Below are 22,246 nucleotides of genomic sequence, written 5' to 3'. Positions count from 1 at the left end.
TTGTCGTAATTGTACATCAGGATGTATGTCATGGCCCCCGCTCCGAATCTTTCTCTCTAATTCGCTTCTCCACCTCAATTGCGAGTTCTCGGGAGCGTTGGCCTCCGGAGTCTGCTGCCGCCGTCAATGACACTTAGGGCTAGGGTGCTTTATATGTTGCACGCACAAAACCGCGGGGTGGGCTTAGGGATAGAAACTGAGCCTCTTGTCTAATCCTGGTCCGAAAATTTACCTAACTCGCGTGCCCCCCATTTCTATTCTATTCTCCTCCACACACAACGAACACTCTCCACCATACATCATATCCAACTACTAATACTGTCCTTTCCTCCAAAACTACTAGGATTCATTTTTTAAACAACAGGGTACGCCTATGGTCTCGATGCCGGAAACAAAGCGCCGCGAGGCTCTTTCAGATAATGATAATAATGGACTTGCCGGCATCCACGTAAAGGGAGAAAAACGATCGTTTTCAGACCAAGAAAATGCAAGCCCACTGAAGGGCCACACCGACAAGAAGACTAGAACTACCAAATCCAGTACCCCAGAAGTACATTCAGCAAGCACTATCTTTCGAAAATTCGTCACCAATGCTTTGAATGAACATGCCATGGTTAGCCCCTCTGCGTCCTTCAATTTCTGCGAGATTCATCGCTGATAATGGATGGCAGGGGAACTCGGCAAACTACCAAGTGCTTCGATTAAAGTTTTCTGCGGATCCATCCGAAGAAGATGCGCCATCATCTCAAGAATTACAAATGACTATCACGGCCCTCTCACAAAAAGTTTCACAATTGAATGGTTCCTGTTCAACCCTTGTTCAGGATATCGTGGAATGCCAGTGGGTGGCAAGGAGTAGTGTTTTTGTAAGCGCCTATGTGCGGTTCTTGGGGAACCTGGTCAGTGCTCATTCTAGCTATATGGGAATGGTAACACGAATGTTGGTGGGTTTTTTTGGCTATCGTATGTTGCCAGTCATTTCGTGCGGTGGACGGATAGGGGTTAGCTAACCTTTGGCTAGTACCAAGCTCTTTGGGTAAACTCCCAAATCATGACCAAGTATCAAGAGCAATGATTCGTGCTCGTGTTCACTACGCCTTACAATTTATTCTCGACTTGGTACCAACAGCAATATTTTCGACTCTGTTCCCATCCCTGGTGGCTGAGTTTCCACACAAGAGTGACAAGAAGCAAGCCCACATAAATTACCTCCAGAATGTGCTGAAGGTCATTGAATATGCCCCTGCTCTACAGAATAGACTTTTGGCAATGATTACAGATCGGGTCATCAAGGTCGATGTTGAGATCCAGGTTAATGTTGAAGATTTAGAAGACGAGGAGGGCGAGGAGCTAGAAGCCGAGCTCACTGGAAATATACCGCAGCTTAAGGATACTTCAACTATCATAGAAGAGGATGATGATGAGTCAGATGGAGATGTGGAATATGATGATGATGAGGATATCGATGCAATCACGAATATCAGGGAGACAGTTGATAAGCTTGACTCTATGCTTTATATACTTTTCGAATATTATTCCAAGACCCTTCCCACAAAGTATAGTCATGAGCCTAAACCGAACGCCATGGATACGTTCGAACTAATGCTTCGAACGTTTGATAACACCATTCTGCCCACCCACCGTTCGCGGTTCACACAATTCCTCCTCTTCTGGGCTGCTCAGAAATCGCCAGAATTCACCAATCATTTCTGCGTCTCCATTATCGAAAAAGCCCTCGACAACACTCGCCCTCAAAAAGCTCGCCAAGCAGCGGCCGCATACATCGCATCTTTCGTTGCAAGAGCAAAGACTATGTCGAAGACGGATGTCCGAGTCGTTGTTAGGCTGCTTTGTCGATATCTTGGGTTATTTGTGGACGAGAGGTCCCATGAATGTCACGGCCCAGACGTCTCAAGATGGGGGGGCTTCTACAGCATCGTTCAAGCGGTGATGTATATCTTCTGCTTTAGGTGGAGAGATTTAAAGGAAGATGAGGAAGACGAATTTGGAATCGTGGAGGAAAAGTGGACATCAGGCTTGGACAATCTATGCAAGGCAGTCCTTTCAAAGTTCAACCCACTGAAGGTACATATCTTCTTGATGATTCTGCACTAATTAAGAGGATTACTAATGAGTCCATCGGCACATAGGTATGCGCACCAACAGTGGTCGAAACATTTGCGAAGATTGCGGCCCATCTCCAGTTCATGTTTTGCTTCTCCGTTATCGAACAGAACAAACGGGCAGGATTCGCCAACGATGGCGAGCTCGAGAGCTACTTCCCGTTCGACCCTTACACTCTGAAGAAAAGCAAAGTATGGATCGAAGATTACTACATCGAATGGCAGCCTGTTGAAGGTTTAGAGGACGATGACGAGGATAGTAGTGATGTTGATAATGATGCGGATGAGGCGGATGAACTAGACGAGGACGAAAGTGATGTTAGCAGGTAGATTTGACTTTTAGATTTTTGGTATTCATTCATATGTATTATAATTCGATCCCTTTAAAAGGTGGCGTCTGTTTTCTATTCTTTCGTTTTTTCTTGTTTTTAACTGCACGGATTTCTTTTGGCAAATGGTTGGGTAAGCGATTTTTCGTTTCGAAGTGGGCATGTTTGATTGGGTTCTAAGATTGGATGGTTGCACGGGGAACAAAAGTTAGCGTTCTTTTATATTACAGGATCAGTTATGGAATATGGACAGCCTTTCTTTTTTACTCTCTTTTCTGTACTTCATATGCCTTGAATCCGAAGCAATCGTTCGGATTTTGTGTAGATATATCATGCCATCCACGTGCGAGAACATCCGCTCTGAACATACACTCAATTTTCCTGTTGATTGTTGGCAGTACACTTCGCAGGGCGTTGTTAGAACTGAGGTTTATAAAGTTTAAACCAGTTTTCCCATTTTGTGGTTCGGTTAGTAGGTAAAAGGTATAGAAATGGGGGAAACATGTTTGTAATATAAATGCCAATGACCAAACCATCATGATCGGATATACCGAGTGACAAACTGTGACTAAACTGGTCAAACCGCGTCATGCAGCACTCTACGAAAGTGTTTGTTGGAGCAATGACTTTGGTGTTATAGAAGCGATATACGGTGGTTGCTCCTGATCGTATTGCGAGGAATGTTTGTACTGGTATTGTCTGTTCATGCGGGATGTGGTTATTCTTCTATAGGGAAACATTTTCAAACACCATATAACCCCAAGTATGGCACCATAGGCATACATATGGTGAGTGGCTCTGGCTGGTAATGTTTTTTTCTTTCCGCTTTTCCTAGGCGGTGTTAGTGGCCACAAAAGCCATGAGGAATATTGCGTTGAAAACGAGTTAGTAGTTGTTCTTTTCTCCGCGATCAAAGATTTACGTATGTACTAGATAACGCTGGCCGTCTATCAAGGACCAGAGAGTAGACTTTCTGGGGCTTTATGTTATAGTAGTTAAAACGTCTAATCCGCAAGAAACAGTATCTAAGAGCCCCCCCCCCCCCCCCACTCATATTTGAACGAATAACCACGGTAACCCAAGACAAATTTGGTCATGGCTCATGAAACCCATAGATAAGTGGCATCTCTGGCCACCATCATGAATACACCTTCATGCACTATCACTCGGTGGTCTTAACACAGGATAAGGCATTACCCGTGGTGGTCCGCCCACGAATATCAAGTGGTTTGCCTCCACACGGTCCTCTATGTCAGCTTTTTGGCGCACCGGGATTTTTCTCATCTCACAAGTGACCAAGCGCCCCGTTTCCTTCCTACGGGGTATTGTAGCGCTAATACCAATATACCAAAACAGCTGAGACCAAAATAGTCCCCTTGGTGATAGCCTTGATCAGAATCCGACCCTTGCACTGTGGCTGTTGCCTGGGTAGGCACCTAGCCCTGTTACCTGGGTCTAAGACAGAGCACATGCTCACCTGCCGTAAGTGGCCCAGCCAAGACAAACCTTATTTACTCGACAACGTCGATGACATCACCGTAGTCAACAACAATTCTCTTATTCATCTTCAAAAATAAAACATATCGTACATCAACATAGACACACAACAGGCCTAAATGATAGAAAACAATAAGGCCTTTGAAGTAATAACTAGAATCTGTCATCAAGCACCCTCCTCCTAAAAAAGTCAGACCAAAGAAAAACACATGGTCTACAAATACCCAGAGCCAAACAAAATCGTAGAGCATAAAAAATTGATACGGCACCAAAAGAAACAAAGAACCAAAAAGAAAAAGAAAACCTTCGTTCGTAATCTCCCCTTTTTTTTTGACCTTGATCTCACTGAAAAGTTAAAGATCCACCTCTGCTCCAAATAAGAGAATTAAGTACTCTACATCTCATCACTAAATCATATCCCCCCCAAAACCTGCCTTAACCGTTATCTTTGGTAACATCCCCTCGAAGGTAAACAAAGGTCCTAACACTTTCCTCCTCATATCAACGTCTTTCCAAATTTCTCCGTACCCAAGCAATCCTGTTATCGAACAGCACTCTCCCAAACTACTCCAGAGCTCCACCAGAACCATCGCGCGCGCAAAAAAATAATAGCAAGAGATAGGAAAGAGAAGAAAACTATAACTCCGTTACACACGCACACACAACACACACAATAAAAAGGGGATGAAGGGTTATTTACAAGGAGTTAACATGCTGAATCAGGAAAGTAGAAGAAATGTTAGGTGAATGAAGAAGGATGTAGTGAGTATGCAGGGTATATGGAAATTTGATATTTCCGCCCAACACACGTGAACCACAAAGGAGAATGTGAAGCGAAAGAAACCCGATACCTTCCGTTCTATCCAAAGAAGCACCCAAGCTTTTGACCGGAAAAGGGCAAAGGAAAAAAATATTGAAACGAGAATAAGGATTAAAATGTCAAGAGATATGAGCATTAGCTCATGCGTTATAGTCGGCGTTATACCTAGCGAAGGACACACGAATAAAAAGGACAGAAATAAGGTAATGTTGTTACAGGTGAACAGATATCAAATCTGTTGCCGCGAATCCACGTCCACAATTGGGGCATTTTCTTGACCTCGATGCGATCCTTTCGTCGGCACATTGCTTGCAGAAAACATGCCCGCATGATCTGATCGCAGTATTCTTGAAGCGATTTCTGCATACAGAGCAGAGAGCGATTTGCTTTTTGAGGGTTAGCATTATTACACCAAAAATCTCCGCGAAATTATTACATACTCTTAGTGCCTCAAGTTGTGAGTTCTCGCTGCCTTTCGGTTTGTTGCTTTCAAGCGCTCTATGTGCATCTTCAAGCTTGACGTGTAGTTTTTCAACCTCAATTTCGGCATCCCGCCTAGCCGATGCCTCCTTCGAAACGGCGAGGTCACGATTTTTCAGAAAAGTACTGAGCTCCGTGACTTGTGACTTTAACGATTCAATCGTGTTGTTTTGTTCCGTGACTCGAGATTGAAACTCGCGATTTTTAGTAATAAGGGTTTGCTGAGTCGTCCTCATTTCGGCGATCTGTTTCTCTAGGTTGCCCTATTTACTATTAGCTCCAAATCCTACTCCGAAACTAACATTTTTGACATACCATCAAATCTCGAACTTTCCTCTCTGCTTCCTTAAGCTGAGTAATTATCTCTGTACTCTTTGAGTTCTGGTTTTTCAGGGCTCGGTTCTCCGCTGAAAGAGTCTCTTTAGCTTTCATTGCTGAAAAGTACTTCTGGTCCGCTTTGTTCTTCTGCAAAGGAAATCAGCACCCCATCGTTGAAACATTACTTGAAGGACCCGCACCTCTGCCTGTAGCCTTTTCATTCGGTCCTCATTTTCTTGAATGCTTGTCACTTTCCTAGTGTTGTGTTCGAGGGCCTTCTTGAATGCTTGTTCCAAGCTCGGGAGTTCTTGAGCTAGGACTTTATAGGCTTTGTCCAATTGCTCGTGCTTCTGACGAAGCTCCTCGAGTCCCATATTGGCAAATGTGGGATCTGACGGGGGAGTTTCCTTATCCAACTGCAGTCTTAATCTTTCAACCTCCATCTCCAAGGAAGCTATCCTAGAACCCCTAGTTTCCGCCAATTCGCTGAGCTCTTTTGTCGCCACTAGCTTCTGATCTTCCCTGGACTTGCGCTGTGTCTGGTCCTGGATCAGCTCGTCTCTACCCGCCCGTACACGAGCCAAATCCTGCTCAGTTTTTGTGAGTTGTAGCTGCATATCCGAGATCACCACTTGCTGCTCCGCGAGAATGGTATCTTTATAGGCAGTACGTTCGGCCTCTAGCTTTTCCGACCTTTCACTAAGCTCTTTATTGAGAGCTTCAATATGGTTATATCGAGTTGCTAAGTCCTCAAGTTTAACTTTCAGATTTTTGTATGCATCGCACGATGCAATATCTTCCTCGGATAGACGGCCGAACTAGAACCTCTAATAAGCCATATGCCCCATAAGTGCGCGCCCGATGACCCGGGAAGAAAATACCTTGATTGTAAATGTCGTAACCTTCTCCGATAACCTCGTGTTATCTGTTTGTAATTGCTGCAATTCCTCCTTCTGCTTACAAGCAATAGCTTGCGCCTCCTTCCGAGCCTGCTCAGCATCCGCGACATTTCCCTCAGCAACCTTGGCATTGATTTCATGATCTTTTGCCGACTGCTCATCACTTGTACCTCCTTCTTTCTTAGAATCTGGACCGGTATTCGAATGAAACATTGCCTGGCGCTCAATCTTGGCCAATGTTTGACTCTTTAGCCGATCCACCTTTTTCTCGGCGGTCATGTATTTTATAGTCGCCTCTGTGAGCCGCGCGTTCGCATCTTCCTTCTCCTTCATCAGTCGAGTGATTTCAACCTTGTGCGCTTTTTCGCTAGCCAAGAGGCTGCTTAGCCGTGCTTGCAGCGCGTCAACTTTGTCACTCTTTCCATGATCAGACGAAGTGGACTTTAGTGATTTAAAGAGAGCATTTAACGAAGAAGTAATATGAACTTGTTTTTCCTTCAAATGTCCAGAAAACGTTGCGACATCGTCGAAAAGCAGTGAAGATGGGAATTCTGAAGAGGCTGATTGCATAACACGACCCGTCAATTTTTTTGTCGATCTTTCACGGGTCAGCAGCACCAGTAAAACTCACCTCCATTAGTATAACCCCCACCAGCATGATCAGGTTGATCGGTAAGTAATCGGACTTCGTCGAGCAGCTATGCGTCAAAAACTCAGCCATAAACTCGAGAGGGGAAGAGTTCAAAGCTCGGCCTTACCTGATCCCACCAAGCATCTATGACCCTTAAATGGTCATCGTGATAGGTTGACTTCTTTTCTAGCTCCTCTACTCTAGTTTCGAGCATATTCCTCTCTCTCTTATACTCCATCATCTGCCGCCATATTGCTTCTTTTTGAAAATGCTTTGTTGTTAAGTCAAGGGTTAGTATTGAAAGGAGGAAACGGTGGAGAGTTGTTGTGAAGCGAGCTCTACCGAGGGGGGTTTAGAGGGGAGGCAACTTACGACTACATCTTCCTGACTTTGGGGAAGCTGGTGTGAGTTTTGCTGGTTTGAAGAGGAGGAAGATTGAAGTGCTTGACGTTTAAGAGGGGGGGTAGCATCATCAGATGGTTCATGGGGAACGGATCTTTTCCGGTCTTCCATGGTAAGCACTGCGGTTCTCATGAGCCAGAAGGATCGGAAGGCCGATCCAGTTTGGAGGGTGTCTTGCTGATAGTTGATTTATGTAAAGAAAGAGTAAGATGAATGAGAGGAAAGATGAAGCACAACAAAGAGAAAGAGAAGGGGAGAGGAGAGGGGTGGGAGGGGGGTGGAGTAAGGGAAGAGGAAGATTCTCCTTTTCTCGCGGTGTCTTGACTGCTCGCAAAACGCGGAGGAGTGAGTGTTGCTTTGGATTCTGCGGCTGCTCAGCCTAACCCGCGGTCTGTGCCAAGCCATATGATGAGTCAGCAGCCGCTGCACAATCAGCAGCGAAACCGATGCACCATCCTGTGGGGTGAATTGACGGGTAGGTGAATGGATTGGTGGATGGATACGGCTGGATGATGGATGCGAGTGAAGAAGGAAGGTACACTACATGGCTGGGATCCTGTTTATCTGCCACTCATGACAATTGCTTTTGGGGTCATTTGTCCTTTAAGCCGGGGATCGAACGCCAGATCGGTCCAGCAGGATCCAGTTGATAATCGTTCTAGAATTGGGCACTTGTCAACACGAGTCATGGATTTGAGGAATGGGTCTACCGGAGATGCCTAGCCAAATTTCCCCTTTATCATTCTACGAATACAATCAATCTCCTTTATACAATTCATACAAATCGCCCTTAAGCACTGACACTGGTCTTTATATGGTTTGAACAGGACAAAACTAGGCTATCTGTCGCCCTCAAAAAGAAGTGAGCAAAGCAAGGCATGCACATCCTTGTCATAAGTGAAATTTCGAGGGAAATTGAATATAAGAAAGTAAAAAAAAAAAATAGTATAATTCTACTGCCGCAGGAAACAAAAACAAAAAAAACACAACACTCTGAAACCGAATCACCCCACGTCACCAGAAAACCATTTTTATTATTTATTCCGAAGGAAACACCCAATGTTTCCTCCCTCTTTAACCCAATAACGGGACGTATTTATAAAGAAAATAAATTCTAAGCTGTGGCCTCCGCAGCAGGCGCAGGAGCAGCCTCGGTAGTTGTAGCAGCGGGAACGGGAGCGGGGGCATCAGAGGTGGCAGTGGCGGCAGCAGGAGGGTCCAGGTATTGCTTGTCCTGCCATGGACCATCGTCACTGAGTTCACAGCCGCCTTGGCAAGCACATTCACCACCGAATGCTACAGGAAGGTTCTCGGCGGGAATCTGCTTGAGAAGCTCGGATTTGTACCCTCCACCCAAAATGTTGATTTTGTCAACCTAGAAAAAAATGTTAGCTCTAAGAGACACTTGAGAATAATAACTATGGTGGGGCCATTTACAGTAACAGGATCCAAGAACTTCTTCACAACGCTGAAAACACCAGAGAAACCCCAGGGGGCATTGATGATGTACAGCTTTCCTAGCCTTTCAGGGTAGTAGTTTTGCGAGATCTTCGAAACTTCGCTGACGAAGCCGTATACAGAAGAAACACTGGTGAGACCAACACCCTTCAAATCCATGATGGTACAGCAGGTCTCAAGGAGCTTGCCAGACTTTCGCGAGCAAGCTGGAAGACGAGGGTTGGCGAGCTTCTCGTATTCGATAACGAGATTCTTGAGCATTCGGTCCATAGATGTGATCTTGTACATGGCAGTCAGGTCGATCTTTCCGAGCTGTTCGATGTAGACAGGGCGGCCGTCCTAGATTGGAGAGGCACTATGAGTTTCTGCAAATCTTCCTCGGGAGAGAGTAAGGCCGTGCATGAGACCCATACCTTATCAGTCTTGTGATAGTACTGGGGGTAGTACTCGAAGACTTTTGGCTTTTCGACATATTCGAAATCCTTCATGATCTCGTCTACCTTGAATTCCTTCCTCCAGGCCTCACAGTCTGTGAACATCTTTTTGGCCAAAGGAACATCGAATTTCCTGGCTCTTAAGAATCGGAGCTGAATAGATATTAGTGGTGATTAGCTATGACGACTCGCCAAGCATTGGAGAATTGGGGGGGGGGGGTAGGTAGGTTAACGAACCAAGGTGATAGTGTCGAGTCTCTCTGTGTAACCCTCCTTCTCAAGCTCCTCCCTGAACTTGACGACCAAAGCATCTTGCTCGGGTGTGGTATGTCCTGGATGCCCAGGGCCGGTTGCGGGGTTTGTTGTTGGAAAGGTGTAATGATCGTACTTAGGATCAAGCTTCAGGTCGACGGTGCTAACTTCTCCCATTTTTAATTAGGTGATTGGTATGTGTGGTCTAAAGCTGTAAAGTATGTATCTAAGAAGGATGTGTCTTGAAGTCAGTATTAGTCCACACAGCTCAACAATAGAGAGATATTCACAAAAAAAGAACAGATCTTAGCGGGGGTGGGTTTGTAGAAGAAGGAGGGGTTGACGAACACAAATGTGGAAATCAATGGATGGATTTGGGGGGGCGGGAAGTGGCTATGAAATAACGACAAAATGCTTATGAACGAAAATAGAAAGGGAGAGGAAATATATGGTTACTGACAGACACGCAGTGATATGTAGATGTAGATGGAAAGAAGAAAGGAGAAGGGGAGAGGAGATGAAGCCACGAGCCCTTGTATATGTATATAGCAGAAGCGAGTGATGATGATAGGAGGAGGAGAAAGTCAGCGCGAGAGAACCCAGCAGCAGCTTGAATGGTTGGAGCGGAGTAGTGCAGAGGGTTAAGACCCAAACTTATTACTACATGATGTGCCTAGCAACCAGCAATCTAACAATGGCAATCCCAAGCCCCAAGCCGTAAGGGGTGAGGAGTGACACCGAGCGGCAATCCCAAACCAAAAATGAACGAGTGTGGTGGGCTGGGAAAGAAAAGAAGAAAATCCTGCCGGACGCTGTGGCCTCAAAAAGCTACCTGTAGAGTGTATACCTACATGTAACTCTACATTACCTTGTAGCCCTTTACTCTATTCTCTAGAGTACCCAACCTCTACGTACGCCTCAACCCCCGTGCGCACGCCTCCAGTTTCCCTGAAATTGTAACTGATATGCGGCTTGCCGCATGCCCGAACTGAACGTCGTACTTCGGCTTACGCGGCGTTCGTTTGATGGCTTACCGGGGCTAATTTCGGCATTTTATCATGTTTCACCGGGATCTCGGCCGTACAGACCGGATTATCGGGCACAGCAGCTACCTCTCTATAAGAATACATCAGCTCCTGAGGCGTGACATCTCAAACAAATCGGAAATAGTAGATACACGTCTTACTACATCTAGTTGCATTACCAATACCAGTTCCTCGGTAGCTTTGCCTTCGTGTGTATCCAAAGTTGAATCTGCACACAAATGCCCGCTGACCTGGCCGTTATGCATGGGGATATATTACCACCTGCATGGAAATTACTGCATGTTCTATATAATAGCTACTAATTTCGGCTGATACCAGCGATATTACAATACGCTTTAGTTCACGATCCTGTCCTGAGGGATCGAGCAGAGAGGCGTGATTACTGACCAAGTATGCGCCATATCAACGCTGCTAGCCAGATATCAAGAAATGGACAGAAACAATAAGGGCTTGTCCAGTAACACGGAAGCTTTTATATTCAACCTTAAGCCCTGCATATGGGTAATATCGGGGAGGGGGGATAAAACTCGGGACCTTCCTCCCACGTTTTTGAATAGAGATCCTCCTAAAGCATGGGTACGATGTCTCGCTAGGTTCCTGGGTCATGGACAAACAACCAGAGCAGCTTTCAAGGCACCCCCCAACCAACGGATCACCGCCCCACGATCTTTCTTAGCGCAGGGATGGATCGTGCCGAACGGTCATAAACTGCAGTCACACCCCATCACTCGTCATTCCACAAATCGGGTAATGATCTCTAGTCAAGTTGCATAATGTATCACCACGTTTTACAAAAGAGTAGCGAAATAAGGATAGACAAGAGGATGTATACAAGCGTGTAAACACCCACCACGCCGCGAAAAGAGACCAACCCACCCGCATCCATATTTCATAATCATTAACCGAACCGAGTGCAAAAGTGAGGAATAGGAAGAAGGAAAAGGCGTAAAAACAGTTAACCGGAATCGAATGTAGTAGTTATGGCAAGCTTAAAAAGAAATGTCCCGTCAATGGAGTATAAGAAATATACATTATACGGTTAGGCCAAGTCATCCTCGTTGATAATAGCTACGAAAAAAACCCTGGTCAGTATTTGAGGTATAATCCACAGGTGCCTCCCAGATTTGGTAGTGGTTTTAACTTACTCTCCTTGACCCTCAAAAGCATTGTGGTCTTCCACTTATCGAGTTTACTCAACTGGTCAAACTGGAACACCGTATCTGAAAACGCCTCATCATCTCCTTGATCAACAGCTTCGATGATACTCTGTAGCAACTGGTATTCGCGGGTACTTGGGAACGTCATGTCCATCTCCGTGTAGCTTTCAAGAGCTCGCTTTGCAGCGATTTTGTCCTGTAAACAATCCTTGTTAGCCAGGACGCCCCTCATCTACCGAGACTGGAGAACTTGCCCCAGCAGCCATATGGCAGATGCCGGCCTTCAAAAAGTAATCTTTTAAGCTCCATTTCATCAAGTTGTTCCCCGCTGAGCTCTTTGCAACGCCTTCATAGCGCTCAATAGCCTTCGGGTAGATCTGCTCCAGAGCCGCCAGGTCTGCAACCTTTAGGTACACCTTATTCGCCAGAGCCTCTGCATTATCGCCTTGAAACCAATCACCAGCTAGTTCATAGGCATCGATCGCGCGCTTAATGTCGCCCAATTCAAGCTCAAACAACTCTGCAAGATTCTGCTGGTGTGTTGCGGCGCGGCGGAAGTTGCCCTTTAGAGTGTAGTGACTGATTGCTTTTTCGAGAACGCGCGCGGCCGCCGAAGGATCATCTTTCTTGTAGGCTTTGTAAGCTTCCACGTGGGTGTTCGCAGCGTCGTCTGGTTCGTTGATCTTATTAAGTTGAATATCTGCTGCCTTTTCAAAAGCTTGACCAGCTTCTCTGCCTGTGGGTGGGAAAGAGGTAAGCTTAGAAGGAGGGGGACTGGGCTGAATGGTAGAAACCTAGTTTATTCATTCGGAAGGCGTTGGCGGCCTGCGTGTAAAGGTCTGCGGCAGATTCGAGCTTGTCCTGGCGACCAGTGTTAAAGAAGCTGAAGCCACCATGCGCGGAGGCAGCTGCCTTGTCGGCCTAATAGGTATGGGAGGTTAGTTGGTATGCTTGGGAAGTGGGGAGGGGGGGTAGTTAAGACCTTTGCGAGGAGTGCTCTGGGATCTTGAGCCATGGTTGATATAGAGCTGTGGGTTTATGGAGATATATGCACTGTGTGAAATTAAAGTGAATGTGGATAGCTCTGTCGTCCTTGTGATGCTTGGTCTAAGTTAGAGTTAAGACTCGCTGTCTAGATACTATGTCACCTGGCGGGGGATAGCTGAGGCTTGGCAGGCGGTGTTCCTTATCTAATCCAACAAGCCAATTGTTCAAGCGGCGGACAATTGAGTTCAACAATTTTCTAGTCAACTGAGACATGCATTTGACTCTAGCCAATTGTGATCCACTTCAAAGATAGCAGGCCAATACATACATGTATTCTAGAAAAGGTTTACTCAGGCCAGGATACGGCTACAACTTTATGATGCTGCAAATCACCTGTGTACATCAAGGAGTATTCAGTCAAGAATCGCAATGTTAAAATTTAAAAAAAAGCCTTCCTGATATTTACTGTGATCAGAAGCAGTTGAGTACCTGATATTAGCCGTCTCTTCTCAACACATAGATAGCAAACCAGTATATTCTCTACTAAACAACCGTGGTCTTTTTTTCTTCTAGGTCGCAACAAAGCTGAGGAGTAAGATACTCTAAGATAGGGCCCTATATAAACTTATATCGAGCATCTGTAGCGGGCATTACCTCGCTGTGTACTAATGCTATCGTAAGATTTATACTATAGCGTATATCTCAGACCCAACACATGGTAAAATACTTTTTTTTTCTCCCCCAAAAGGAAAGTCCTCCCACACCGCGTGATTTTCAGACATTCGGATCTGGTCCAGTAAGCAGCGAACACCAACAGTTATTTACTCCCGGAGCCCCTTCTCCCTTCCTTCCCTTATTCTTCACCAACCTACCTACAGCATCCCCTCTTCAAAACTCTCCACAATGGCATCAAGTTCCTCAATCGCGCCGTCCAAGAAGTCGAACCAAGCCCTTCTCAGCACACCGCTCCATGGGCTCTACATTCCAATTGGCCTTCTAGTTGTCGGAGTTGCCATCATTGACTACAACTACGTGCCACATGCCGTCGCCGCGGCCGCTGTACTTGGTGGTCTCAAGGTCTTCCGCGGTCGTGAGTTTATGCCCCTTTTCTGATAGCGCCTAAGTGGGACGTGCAATGATTTTACGGCGCTGACATTTCCCTTTGCGCTTACTAGAATCACGAACAATTCTCAAGCCCGACGTGTTCCAAGAATTTGAACTGGCCGAGGCCATTGCCGTTTCTCACAATGTCGGAATGTACGGAACCCGGTTCCCAGCGCTTTCCCCGTCTATTTACTAATTTAATTATAGCTACCGCTTCAACCTCCCCCGAGCAAATGATATCCTTGGTCTCCCTATCGGCCAGCACGTCTCCATTGCCGCCACCATTGACGGAAAGGAGATAGTCCGCTCATACACCCCCATCTCTTCTGATGTTGACAAGGGCCAATTCTCCCTTCTTATCAAGTCCTACCCTACTGGCAACATCTCCAAGTATATCGCCGGTCTCAAGGTTGGGCAGACTATCCGGGTCAAGGGCCCCAAGGGGCACTTCCATTACCGCCCCAACCTTGTCCGCGCTTTCGGCATGATCGCCGGTGGAACTGGTATCACTCCGATGCTGCAAATCATTAAGGCGATCTTGAGGAACCCAGAAGATAAGACACAGATCGACCTGCTCTTTGCAAACGTTAATGAGGACGATATTTTGTTGAAGGAGGACCTGGATGAGCTCTCGTCCACCCACTCCAACTTCCGTGTTCACTACGTTTTGAACAATCCCCCAGAAGGCTGGACTGGTGGTGTTGGCTTTGTTACCGCCGATATGATCAAGGTTCGCCCCACTTGCCCTTTTAAAATTCAAATAAAATTCTGACAAAAGGATTAGGAACGATGCCCTCCCCCTGCCGGAGACGTCAAAATCTTGGTGTGCGGTCCCCCACCTATGGTCTCAGCTATGAAGAAGGCCACCAGCGCCCTCGGCTACGAGCCCGCGAAGCCCGTGTCCAAGCTCGATCACCAAGTTTTCTGCTTCTAGACCATATATTTGGACCATTATGTAATTTTTTTTGCTACGAAGGCGCTGGGATTGGGAGGGGTAAAAAGAATACTATAGATGATCATGATGAAGGGCGTATCTCTCATAATACCAATATTAATTCTTTTTGACTTTTTAAAACCCTGAAGGTTTTGGTTTTAAGTGGTAGGGTGAGGACAGATCTCGGGAGTGATTCATGAAACATCACTCGTTCGGTCTCGTGACCCAACCCCGGCTCAACATCCGCCCATGTTGTCCAGTAAACAAACATACATTAGCCACAAATATTGGCAGCCACGAACTAAGCACAGGCGGTCCTTTTGGCTACAGGAAGCCTGCCAATAACAGATCGCAAATACCAGACCGTTTTCTCATGAGCATGACACTTTTTATTACAGCGGAGTTAATGGGATGTGGTGAACATGTAAGATAAGCCAGGCTACACCTTGCTCAAAGCTAGATTATGTGGCCTTATTGAAATGTCATCCGAGTATTTCCTCTTAACTTGAAGACGAACAAACATCATAGGCTGTTATGTCCTGCTCGCTCTTTCCTAAACAACGGTTTCCACAGTAAGTACCTGCCCCACCTAGCACATAAAACGCCCACGCCAACTAACTGCAGGGCCATATTGCTAAATATCGTTCAGTCAGGATGCATTATCGAATTCGTCCCTCCCTCACAAATATCTCGACCCAAGAGCTTGTCGTGGTTGGGTCAAAGAATGAGGAGCAAGCAGCAGACCCCAAGATTCGAAGATTATGGGAAGACCAACAAACACAGAAATCAGACCCAGAGCCGTTGTACTTTATGAGACGCCCAAAATCAGCCTTTCTTACAGACTTTGTTGTCGAATTTGTCGAGTTTGGCTGCCAGTACGTGTTCATTGCCTCGAATGGCCTAGGCCAATGGTACTATGACCCGATCATAGTTGCAGAAGAAGAGCTGGGTCTTTCTTTGCCGGCCGCCGTGAAGACCATCTCACACCCCTTCTACAGCGAGGACCTTGTCCGGGTCACGGTGGGACTACATAAATCACTAATGATTCTGCTACTAGCCGGTGGCAAGTTTGGGGATTGGACCTTTTGCCATCAGCCCAAAAGCCATTATCACCAGGTCCTCAAAGTGTTCTGGAATCTTGAACTCTACACCGAAGATCTCGGTAAAGTATGGGGTACTCAAGACCGCCCAGAAATAGGTTATACGACACATGTTGTCTGCGGAAGTGCCAGGCTTGTTGATATTTTTGATGCCTTGTGTGGAGAAAAGGTGAAAGATAAGGATGAGTTATTTTTGACTGATGTGCCAACTTATTACGACCTGGTTCGTTACAACTACATGAGAGCAGCGGGAACTGATAGACCGATGCTCAAAATGGTGATCGGAAAATCGTACTCATACTACCAGGGAAGGGTTGAACAGCTTTGGTTGTGTGACTTGGGCTGGAAGGTCCACGTGGTTGATAGTGCGGCGTGGGTAGTTCCATCAAGGCGGACCTGGCTTGAACAAAGCACAAAACCCTATAATCCAAACAATAAAGATGTTGTGGTTAATAATGGCGCCAAAAAAGGATGAGGAGAGTCTGACTGAGGCCATTCAAGGGGCGTTGGACGGGGATGGCGCGTTGGCGGGGAGTCAATTATTGCTAGCTGGAAATTAATTATGAAAATTAATTGTTCAAACTGATCCTGTACTGCTGTATTATGGGGTATGTTTTTGTACTGTATCAAATCCTTTTTACCCTGGGGTAAAATAAAAACTTTGTTATTAGAACACCTGGAATGAATGAGATATAAAGCAACATGCCATTCATCGTATTTTTTGTGGGCGTATGGGCATATCTTATGTGAATATGTTATTAGGAGAATTAACAACTGCACGTAGTCTAAAAGTTGTCTGATCTGCTTCAGATCTCTGAACAATCAACAACAATTTTTAACGTAAGCTTATCATCTTCCTGGAGAATTTGACACCTAAAATTGCAGATGCTGGTTCCGTGGAGCTATTTTTCCTGCTCCTTGATCTTGATCTTCGTCGATTCCTGATCTCGACAGAGGTGTTTCCTGTTATATCAATCATTGACTACTGGTCCACACTATCAACAATACCGGTATGATGAGGTATTGCAGGTTTAAAGCAGTCCCATCGTGGATCTAGGCCAGTATTTGATAGAGTTGATATAAGCACTTGCCAACCAATATTCGCATCCTCAAATTTATTAACACCTTGGAAACGGCCTTGATTGTTGCTTCAATATCCCTCTGCTGATGGGTCTCGGACCCCGATCATCCTTGATTTGATATATGTGCTGGCGATATTTATCCACAGCTAGTACGTTAGAATGAGCTCCGGGGTATCTGGTTAAGCCCTGCTAAAGCTTGGGCGCCTGTTGACCCAAACACTTCTGAGCGAACGTCTGATAAGTATATATATACCGACTAGTACGTAATATGCACTTTCAAGTATATGGTCCGGCATGTCTGTGAACTCTCTGCACAATGGTATATGTAGTTCCATTATATCATGGGAGCCGTATCTAGAATTAAATAGTAGTGTATGCGATTCAAAACCACTAGTAGTGGACATGAGCTGTGCTGTACACGAAACTTGCTGAGAGGTTTCTTCTTTGACTTGGTAGAATGTATAATCAGAGAATATGTAACGATATAGTTGTATTCCGCAATTCGGAGACCTGTGACTGCTCCATGGCATGGTATGCCTAAGACAGGTAGAAGCCTGTGTGTTAAGGGTCGTTTCTGTGGTTGGATGAAGACTGGTGGCACGTACACCATTACCGCACTTCCGCCGGAGAAGTCAGGAAGAAATGCGGAGGGTGGAAAGGAGGAAGAGGAGAAAAATATACAAGTCCTGTGAAATAAGCCTGCCCAAGAAATAAAAGTCAAAAAGATAAAATTCAATCCCTAAATCCAGAAATTAATAGAACATCTGTCTCCTCTAAGTAATTGGCAGATCGTCGTTGATGTGCATAAAACGGGGCAACCGCTAGCGACATTATAGCGGCGTTGCTGGTAGTGATGATGATGATGATGAAGGCGTGGTTGTTTATCAAAGAATAAAAATGGGTTGAATGATGAGAGAGGTGGTTCAGTACATGTAGCTGTGGGTGCCAAGGGCTGTCATACTGAAGTTTAGGGTTTCATTTGCACGGTTTTGGCCGATTAGCGGGTTGGGCCCTTCACAAGACCGAGAGCAGCTCTCCCCTCTCCCGATTTAGAGCTACACACCAGAACTCCTTTGCCAATCCCCACAGCCTCATCCCGCCCTTCTTATCACTGTATCTATTGCCCAATCCCCGCCTTGCATCTTAATCATGAGCTATCACTCGACGGTATATTCCCCCCCAGCAAGAGTCTTTCTGGGCATTGTGGGGGATATCTTGGATATGTTTTCCCGCACAGTAATACTGTCTGAGCAATCTTACTACATGAATGCGTGATATTCTGTGATCATACGTGAAAAGTAGGAATCTCAAGAGTGGTTGACTACAGCTACATACCAGCTATCCCATCACTTTTGGCTGGCGGTGCCTAGACGATTACAGTTCAGAGTTGGCAAGTCAAGTATTTACTCAATATGGACCGGACCTTCTATGGGATGTTTCTTTCCTGTACAAGTACTCTCAACGCATGATACATGGGGGATACGGGCCCCCTTCCTAACAGTCCCTTTTGATTAAGACCTAAGTAACCTGTGATGAAGAAGTCCTCCACTCCAAGTTCTTTTCCTTGCCAATATGATACCACCGGCCTACATGCATGTAATCAGACAAAAAAAAAACCCAACGCCATACCGCCCTACAACGTAGAGAAAAGAGCAAAAAAACCAGCCACCAGAAAAGAAGAAAAGAAAAGTTAATATTAACACCACCCCCAGTCTTTTTCTACCCCCCTCACTACCCCCCTCACTACCCCCCTCACAACTCCTCCGCCTCCGCCGCCTCCCTCGCCCTCATCGCCTCATACTCCTCCCTACTCATGAGCACCTCCTCCTCCCCCGCGCCTGCACGCGCACCCTTCTTCTTCCTCCCCTTCTTCTGCGCCTCTCCCACACCCACGCCAATCCCGCTGTCGCCCGCAATCATGGCCGCGTTGGCAGCCTCCTGCCGCTCCCGCTCCGCCTCGACAATGTGCGATGCCGCCGCGGTCTCGCTGGCCTCGTGCTCGTCGCGCAGCTTTTGCAGCTCGTCTTCGAGCTCCTGCGGGTCCTGGAACTCTTGCGAGGTGAGGGTGCTGTATTGGCCGATATCTGCCAGAGCTCTGCGTTAGCATCTAAACCCAGCTAGTAGTAGTAGTAGTAGTACTAGGGGAAAGGTCCAGAGGAGGAGGACATACCAATCGCAATCCTCGTCCTCAGCGCATTCGTAATCCGATGCGGATTCTTCCTCTCCTCGCACAGATACTTATTCCTCATCTGCCTTCTACTCCTCCCCGGGAACATTTTCGAGATGATCTCAAAGTCCGTGCCAAACATGGACAGCGCCTCGTAGAAGCGGCCCGTCTGCTCGGCGTCCCACTTGGACACCTTTTCGCGCTTGGAGAAGGTCTGCGAGGTGATGCGCCGCGTGTGCTGGTTCTCCTCGACAATCTCGAGCGCGTCCTCGTCGAGGGCGTCGCGCTCGCGACGGTCGATTTGCAGCGATTCGTCGTCGATCACGATTTCGCCGTTGACGATGCGGACTTGGGCGGCGTTGAGGCTGTGGTTTGTGGTTGGTTCTAGTTAGCAACCGAATTCCAAAAAGTAGATATAGATATAGATGGAAAACACAAACCCCTTCTGGTTCCTCTCCACCGCCAACCTCTCAATCCTCATCTCCGTCGTCTCCAGCCCCCTCTCCTCCTCGGCGGCCCTGCGCGCCTCATCCGCCTCCTCCCGCTCCTGCTGCGTCAGCGCCGCGCGCGCCGCCTCCTCCGCCTGGATCTCCATGAACCGCGCGCTCTTGCGCCCGATGCGCATGTCCTTGCACAGGTCCTTCATCTTGACAACATTCACCGCAATCTCCTGCGCCTCCCCGTCCTCCGGCGACTCGGCGCGCCGCCTCCCCCGCTTCTTGGGCGCCGCCGCCCCTACCCCTCCCGCCCCTCCCGCCGCTTCTGCGCTGCCGTCAGCGGCGGGGGTGCGCTTCTTGCGCGGCTGCGCGGGCTTGCGCTTTGCTGCTGGTTCGCCGTTGGCGGTGGTGCGCGCTTTACGCTTTGCTGCGGGCCTGCGCTGTGGTGCTTCGCCTGCGGCGGCGTCTTGATCCTCATCGTCGTCGGCGGCGGCGTCTTCATCTTCCTCCACAGCCCTCGCTCGCGGCTTCCTCCCCCTTCTTGGCGCCGCCTCCTCGACCACCATCTCCTCCGCCTCGTCGTCGTCCTGCATGTCCGCCTCTTCAAGCACCGTCGGTGTCGTCGCTGTCGGCGTCGTGATGGGCGTCGGCATTGCGGACTGGGTCCCGGGGATGCCGTTCGCGGACGTTGAGTGCAGCATTGGGATCGCTGATGCGGAGGAGGACGCGGACGAGGCGGATCGGATCATTGGGATTCCCGCATTGGCTCTTGGTGGGGCGGGGGCGGGGGTGAGGGCTGGCGCTCTACCGGTGTTGGTGTTGGTGCTGGGGCGGGGGTCGTGACTGGGATTGGGGCTGAGGCATCGTCGCTGCTGGAAGAGGTCTCTTCTGGTGTGGTGGTGGGGGTGGGGTCTTCGAGTATTGTTGGTTTTGAGACGGCGGCGGTAGTGACTGTGGTGGTGCTTGGGTGGGCGGGACCTGAGGGGGTGGGACCGGCGACGCGGGGGCGGGCGCGCGCTTTGGGGACGAATTTGTTTTTTGACTTGTCTGTGGGGGTGGGAGTGGGAGTGGGAGTGGGAGTCAGAGTCAGAGTCAGAGTCAGAGTCAGAGTGCGGGAGTGAGGACGGGCAAGGGTAAGATGGGTACTTACTGACAACTGAACTCATGGCCAATGTCGTGAGAGTGAGAGATAGATAGAGAGAGAGAGAGTAAAGAGACTGGCTGAATGACTGACTTCTGGTGGTGAGAGCTGTGAGAGTGCAGTGGTGGTGGTGGTGGTGGTGGGGTTGATGAGATGAGATAATATTTCCTCTTCGTCGCAGCGCGGGATGAGCGCTGCCAGGGATTCGGGTAGTTGTCAGCACGTGCATTTGCAGCGACAGGAACAGACCCGAGTGCGAGCAAGTCAATACACCAACTCTCACAACTCTCACAACTCTGCAAACACACGCAGAAAACACAACAATCCCTAGAAATCAAATCACAATCATGGCGACAAACATCGTATTAGACACCACTATGGTACAACAATCCTCTCCCAATCTCTCACGCGCGCGCAGTCTCACAGCACAGCACAGCTAACACTCCCCCAGGGCAGCATCTCCGTCGAGCTCTACGTCGACCACGCCCCCAAGGTGCGCCCACGAAGCCCCCCAGTCCCACTATCTCCCATTAACAAACATTCATATATCTAACATCCCACCCAAACAGACCTGCCGCAACTTCGAAGGCCTCGTCAAGCGCGGCTACTACAACAACTGCCCCGTCCGTACCACCACTCCACATCCACCTTCCTACCTCCCTCATCCGGCGCGCGCACAATGCTGACTGACCTGCCCACCAGTTCCACCGCATCATCCCCGACTTCATGATCCAAGGCGGCGACCCCACCGGCACAGGCCGCGGTGGCTCCTCAATCTACGGCGGAAAGTTTGACGAGTACGACTCACCTCACCTCTCCCCCTTCCTCCTCCTTCATCCTTCTCCTCCGCCTGCGTGTAACTGGCTGACTGACTGACTGTGTACTGGCACTAGCGAGATACACCCGAATCTCAAGCACACGGGCGCCGGGATCCTGTCCATGGCCAACTCGGGGCCCAACACCAATGGGTCGCAATTGTGCGTATTCCCTCCTCTTCTTCTTCCCGTTCATAGCCTTTCCAGAAACTAACCCTCGGGTAGCTTCATTACGCTTGCGCCAACGCCGTGGTTGGACGGCAAGCACACCATTTTCGGAAGGGTCACCTCGGGCATGCGCATCGTGCAGCGGATGGGGCTCGTCAAGACGGACGCGAACGATAAGCCGATCGACGACATTTCAATCATCAAGGCGCGTGTCGTGGTCGAGGGCGAGGAGTAAGGCCGGGGGAGTGGTGGAAAAATACCTGTCAAGTTATAGAAGCAGTAGATACATCATATACTTAATGAATGCAATGCCAATGATCAAGTGAAGCATATATACATCCCAAGAACACACATACACACATGCTCATACTCGCCTTCAATTGAGCAGAATTGCAATGTGTCACGGGCAGGGCTAGGGTTGCATGCTAGTTGCACCCGGGCCTTGCATCACTCACCCTGCATGTC

At 47.9% G+C, this 22,246-nt stretch overlaps 8 protein-coding genes across 8 annotated transcripts; 4 read left to right on the top strand and 4 right to left on the bottom strand.

The window, feature by feature from the left end:
* Nucleotides 1-373: 373 nt before the first annotated feature.
* On the top strand, nt 374-2,453 carry LAJ45_06148 (uncharacterized protein; the record flags this gene model as incomplete). Its single annotated transcript, XM_046115715.1, has 4 exons — nt 374-613; nt 672-963; nt 1,022-2,085; nt 2,151-2,453. 4 exons carry the CDS (start codon nt 374-376, stop codon nt 2,451-2,453), a joined length of 1,899 nt encoding a protein of 632 aa, XP_045971299.1.
* A 2,528-nt stretch (nt 2,454-4,981) lies between these two features.
* Nucleotides 4,982-7,610, bottom strand: LAJ45_06147 (uncharacterized protein; the record flags this gene model as incomplete). The annotated part of the gene is made up of 8 exons (XM_046115714.1): nt 4,982-5,155; nt 5,210-5,512; nt 5,565-5,714; nt 5,768-6,385; nt 6,449-7,026; nt 7,098-7,164; nt 7,225-7,368; nt 7,470-7,610. 8 exons carry the CDS (start codon nt 7,608-7,610, stop codon nt 4,982-4,984), a joined length of 2,175 nt encoding a protein of 724 aa, XP_045971298.1.
* A 1,003-nt stretch (nt 7,611-8,613) lies between these two features.
* On the bottom strand, nt 8,614-9,820 carry LAJ45_06146 (uncharacterized protein; the record flags this gene model as incomplete). The annotated part of the gene is made up of 4 exons (XM_046115713.1): nt 8,614-8,874; nt 8,937-9,296; nt 9,371-9,544; nt 9,629-9,820. 4 exons carry the CDS (start codon nt 9,818-9,820, stop codon nt 8,614-8,616), a joined length of 987 nt encoding a protein of 328 aa, XP_045971297.1.
* Nucleotides 9,821-11,728: 1,908 nt separating this feature from the next.
* On the bottom strand, nt 11,729-12,861 carry LAJ45_06145 (uncharacterized protein; the record flags this gene model as incomplete). Its single annotated transcript, XM_046115712.1, has 5 exons — nt 11,729-11,757; nt 11,835-12,042; nt 12,101-12,582; nt 12,641-12,767; nt 12,829-12,861. The coding sequence occupies 5 exons, from the start codon at nt 12,859-12,861 to the stop codon at nt 11,729-11,731; spliced, it is 879 nt and encodes a 292-aa protein (XP_045971296.1).
* Nucleotides 12,862-13,736: 875 nt separating this feature from the next.
* Nucleotides 13,737-14,871, top strand: LAJ45_06144 (uncharacterized protein; the record flags this gene model as incomplete). The annotated part of the gene is made up of 4 exons (XM_046115711.1): nt 13,737-13,923; nt 14,009-14,090; nt 14,145-14,667; nt 14,722-14,871. The coding sequence occupies 4 exons, from the start codon at nt 13,737-13,739 to the stop codon at nt 14,869-14,871; spliced, it is 942 nt and encodes a 313-aa protein (XP_045971295.1).
* Nucleotides 14,872-15,525: 654 nt separating this feature from the next.
* On the top strand, nt 15,526-16,446 carry LAJ45_06143 (uncharacterized protein; the record flags this gene model as incomplete). Its single annotated transcript, XM_046115710.1, has 1 exon — nt 15,526-16,446. One exon carries the CDS (start codon nt 15,526-15,528, stop codon nt 16,444-16,446), a length of 921 nt encoding a protein of 306 aa, XP_045971294.1.
* A 2,359-nt stretch (nt 16,447-18,805) lies between these two features.
* On the bottom strand, nt 18,806-20,406 carry LAJ45_06142 (uncharacterized protein; the record flags this gene model as incomplete). Its single annotated transcript, XM_046115709.1, has 3 exons — nt 18,806-19,137; nt 19,224-19,585; nt 19,661-20,406. 3 exons carry the CDS (start codon nt 20,404-20,406, stop codon nt 18,806-18,808), a joined length of 1,440 nt encoding a protein of 479 aa, XP_045971293.1.
* Nucleotides 20,407-21,145: 739 nt separating this feature from the next.
* On the top strand, nt 21,146-22,016 carry LAJ45_06141 (uncharacterized protein; the record flags this gene model as incomplete). The annotated part of the gene is made up of 6 exons (XM_046115708.1): nt 21,146-21,178; nt 21,250-21,291; nt 21,368-21,421; nt 21,501-21,595; nt 21,692-21,775; nt 21,839-22,016. 6 exons carry the CDS (start codon nt 21,146-21,148, stop codon nt 22,014-22,016), a joined length of 486 nt encoding a protein of 161 aa, XP_045971292.1.
* Between the last annotated feature and the right edge of the window lie 230 nt (nt 22,017-22,246).

This window comes from Morchella importuna (assembly GCF_003444635.1).
Source record: "Morchella importuna strain M04M26 chromosome Unknown Morimp01GS017, whole genome shotgun sequence".
NCBI lineage: Eukaryota > Fungi > Ascomycota > Pezizomycetes > Pezizales > Morchellaceae > Morchella > Morchella importuna.
The sequence above is the reverse complement of the archived record's forward strand: the minus strand, read 5'-3'. Positions and strand labels throughout refer to the sequence as shown.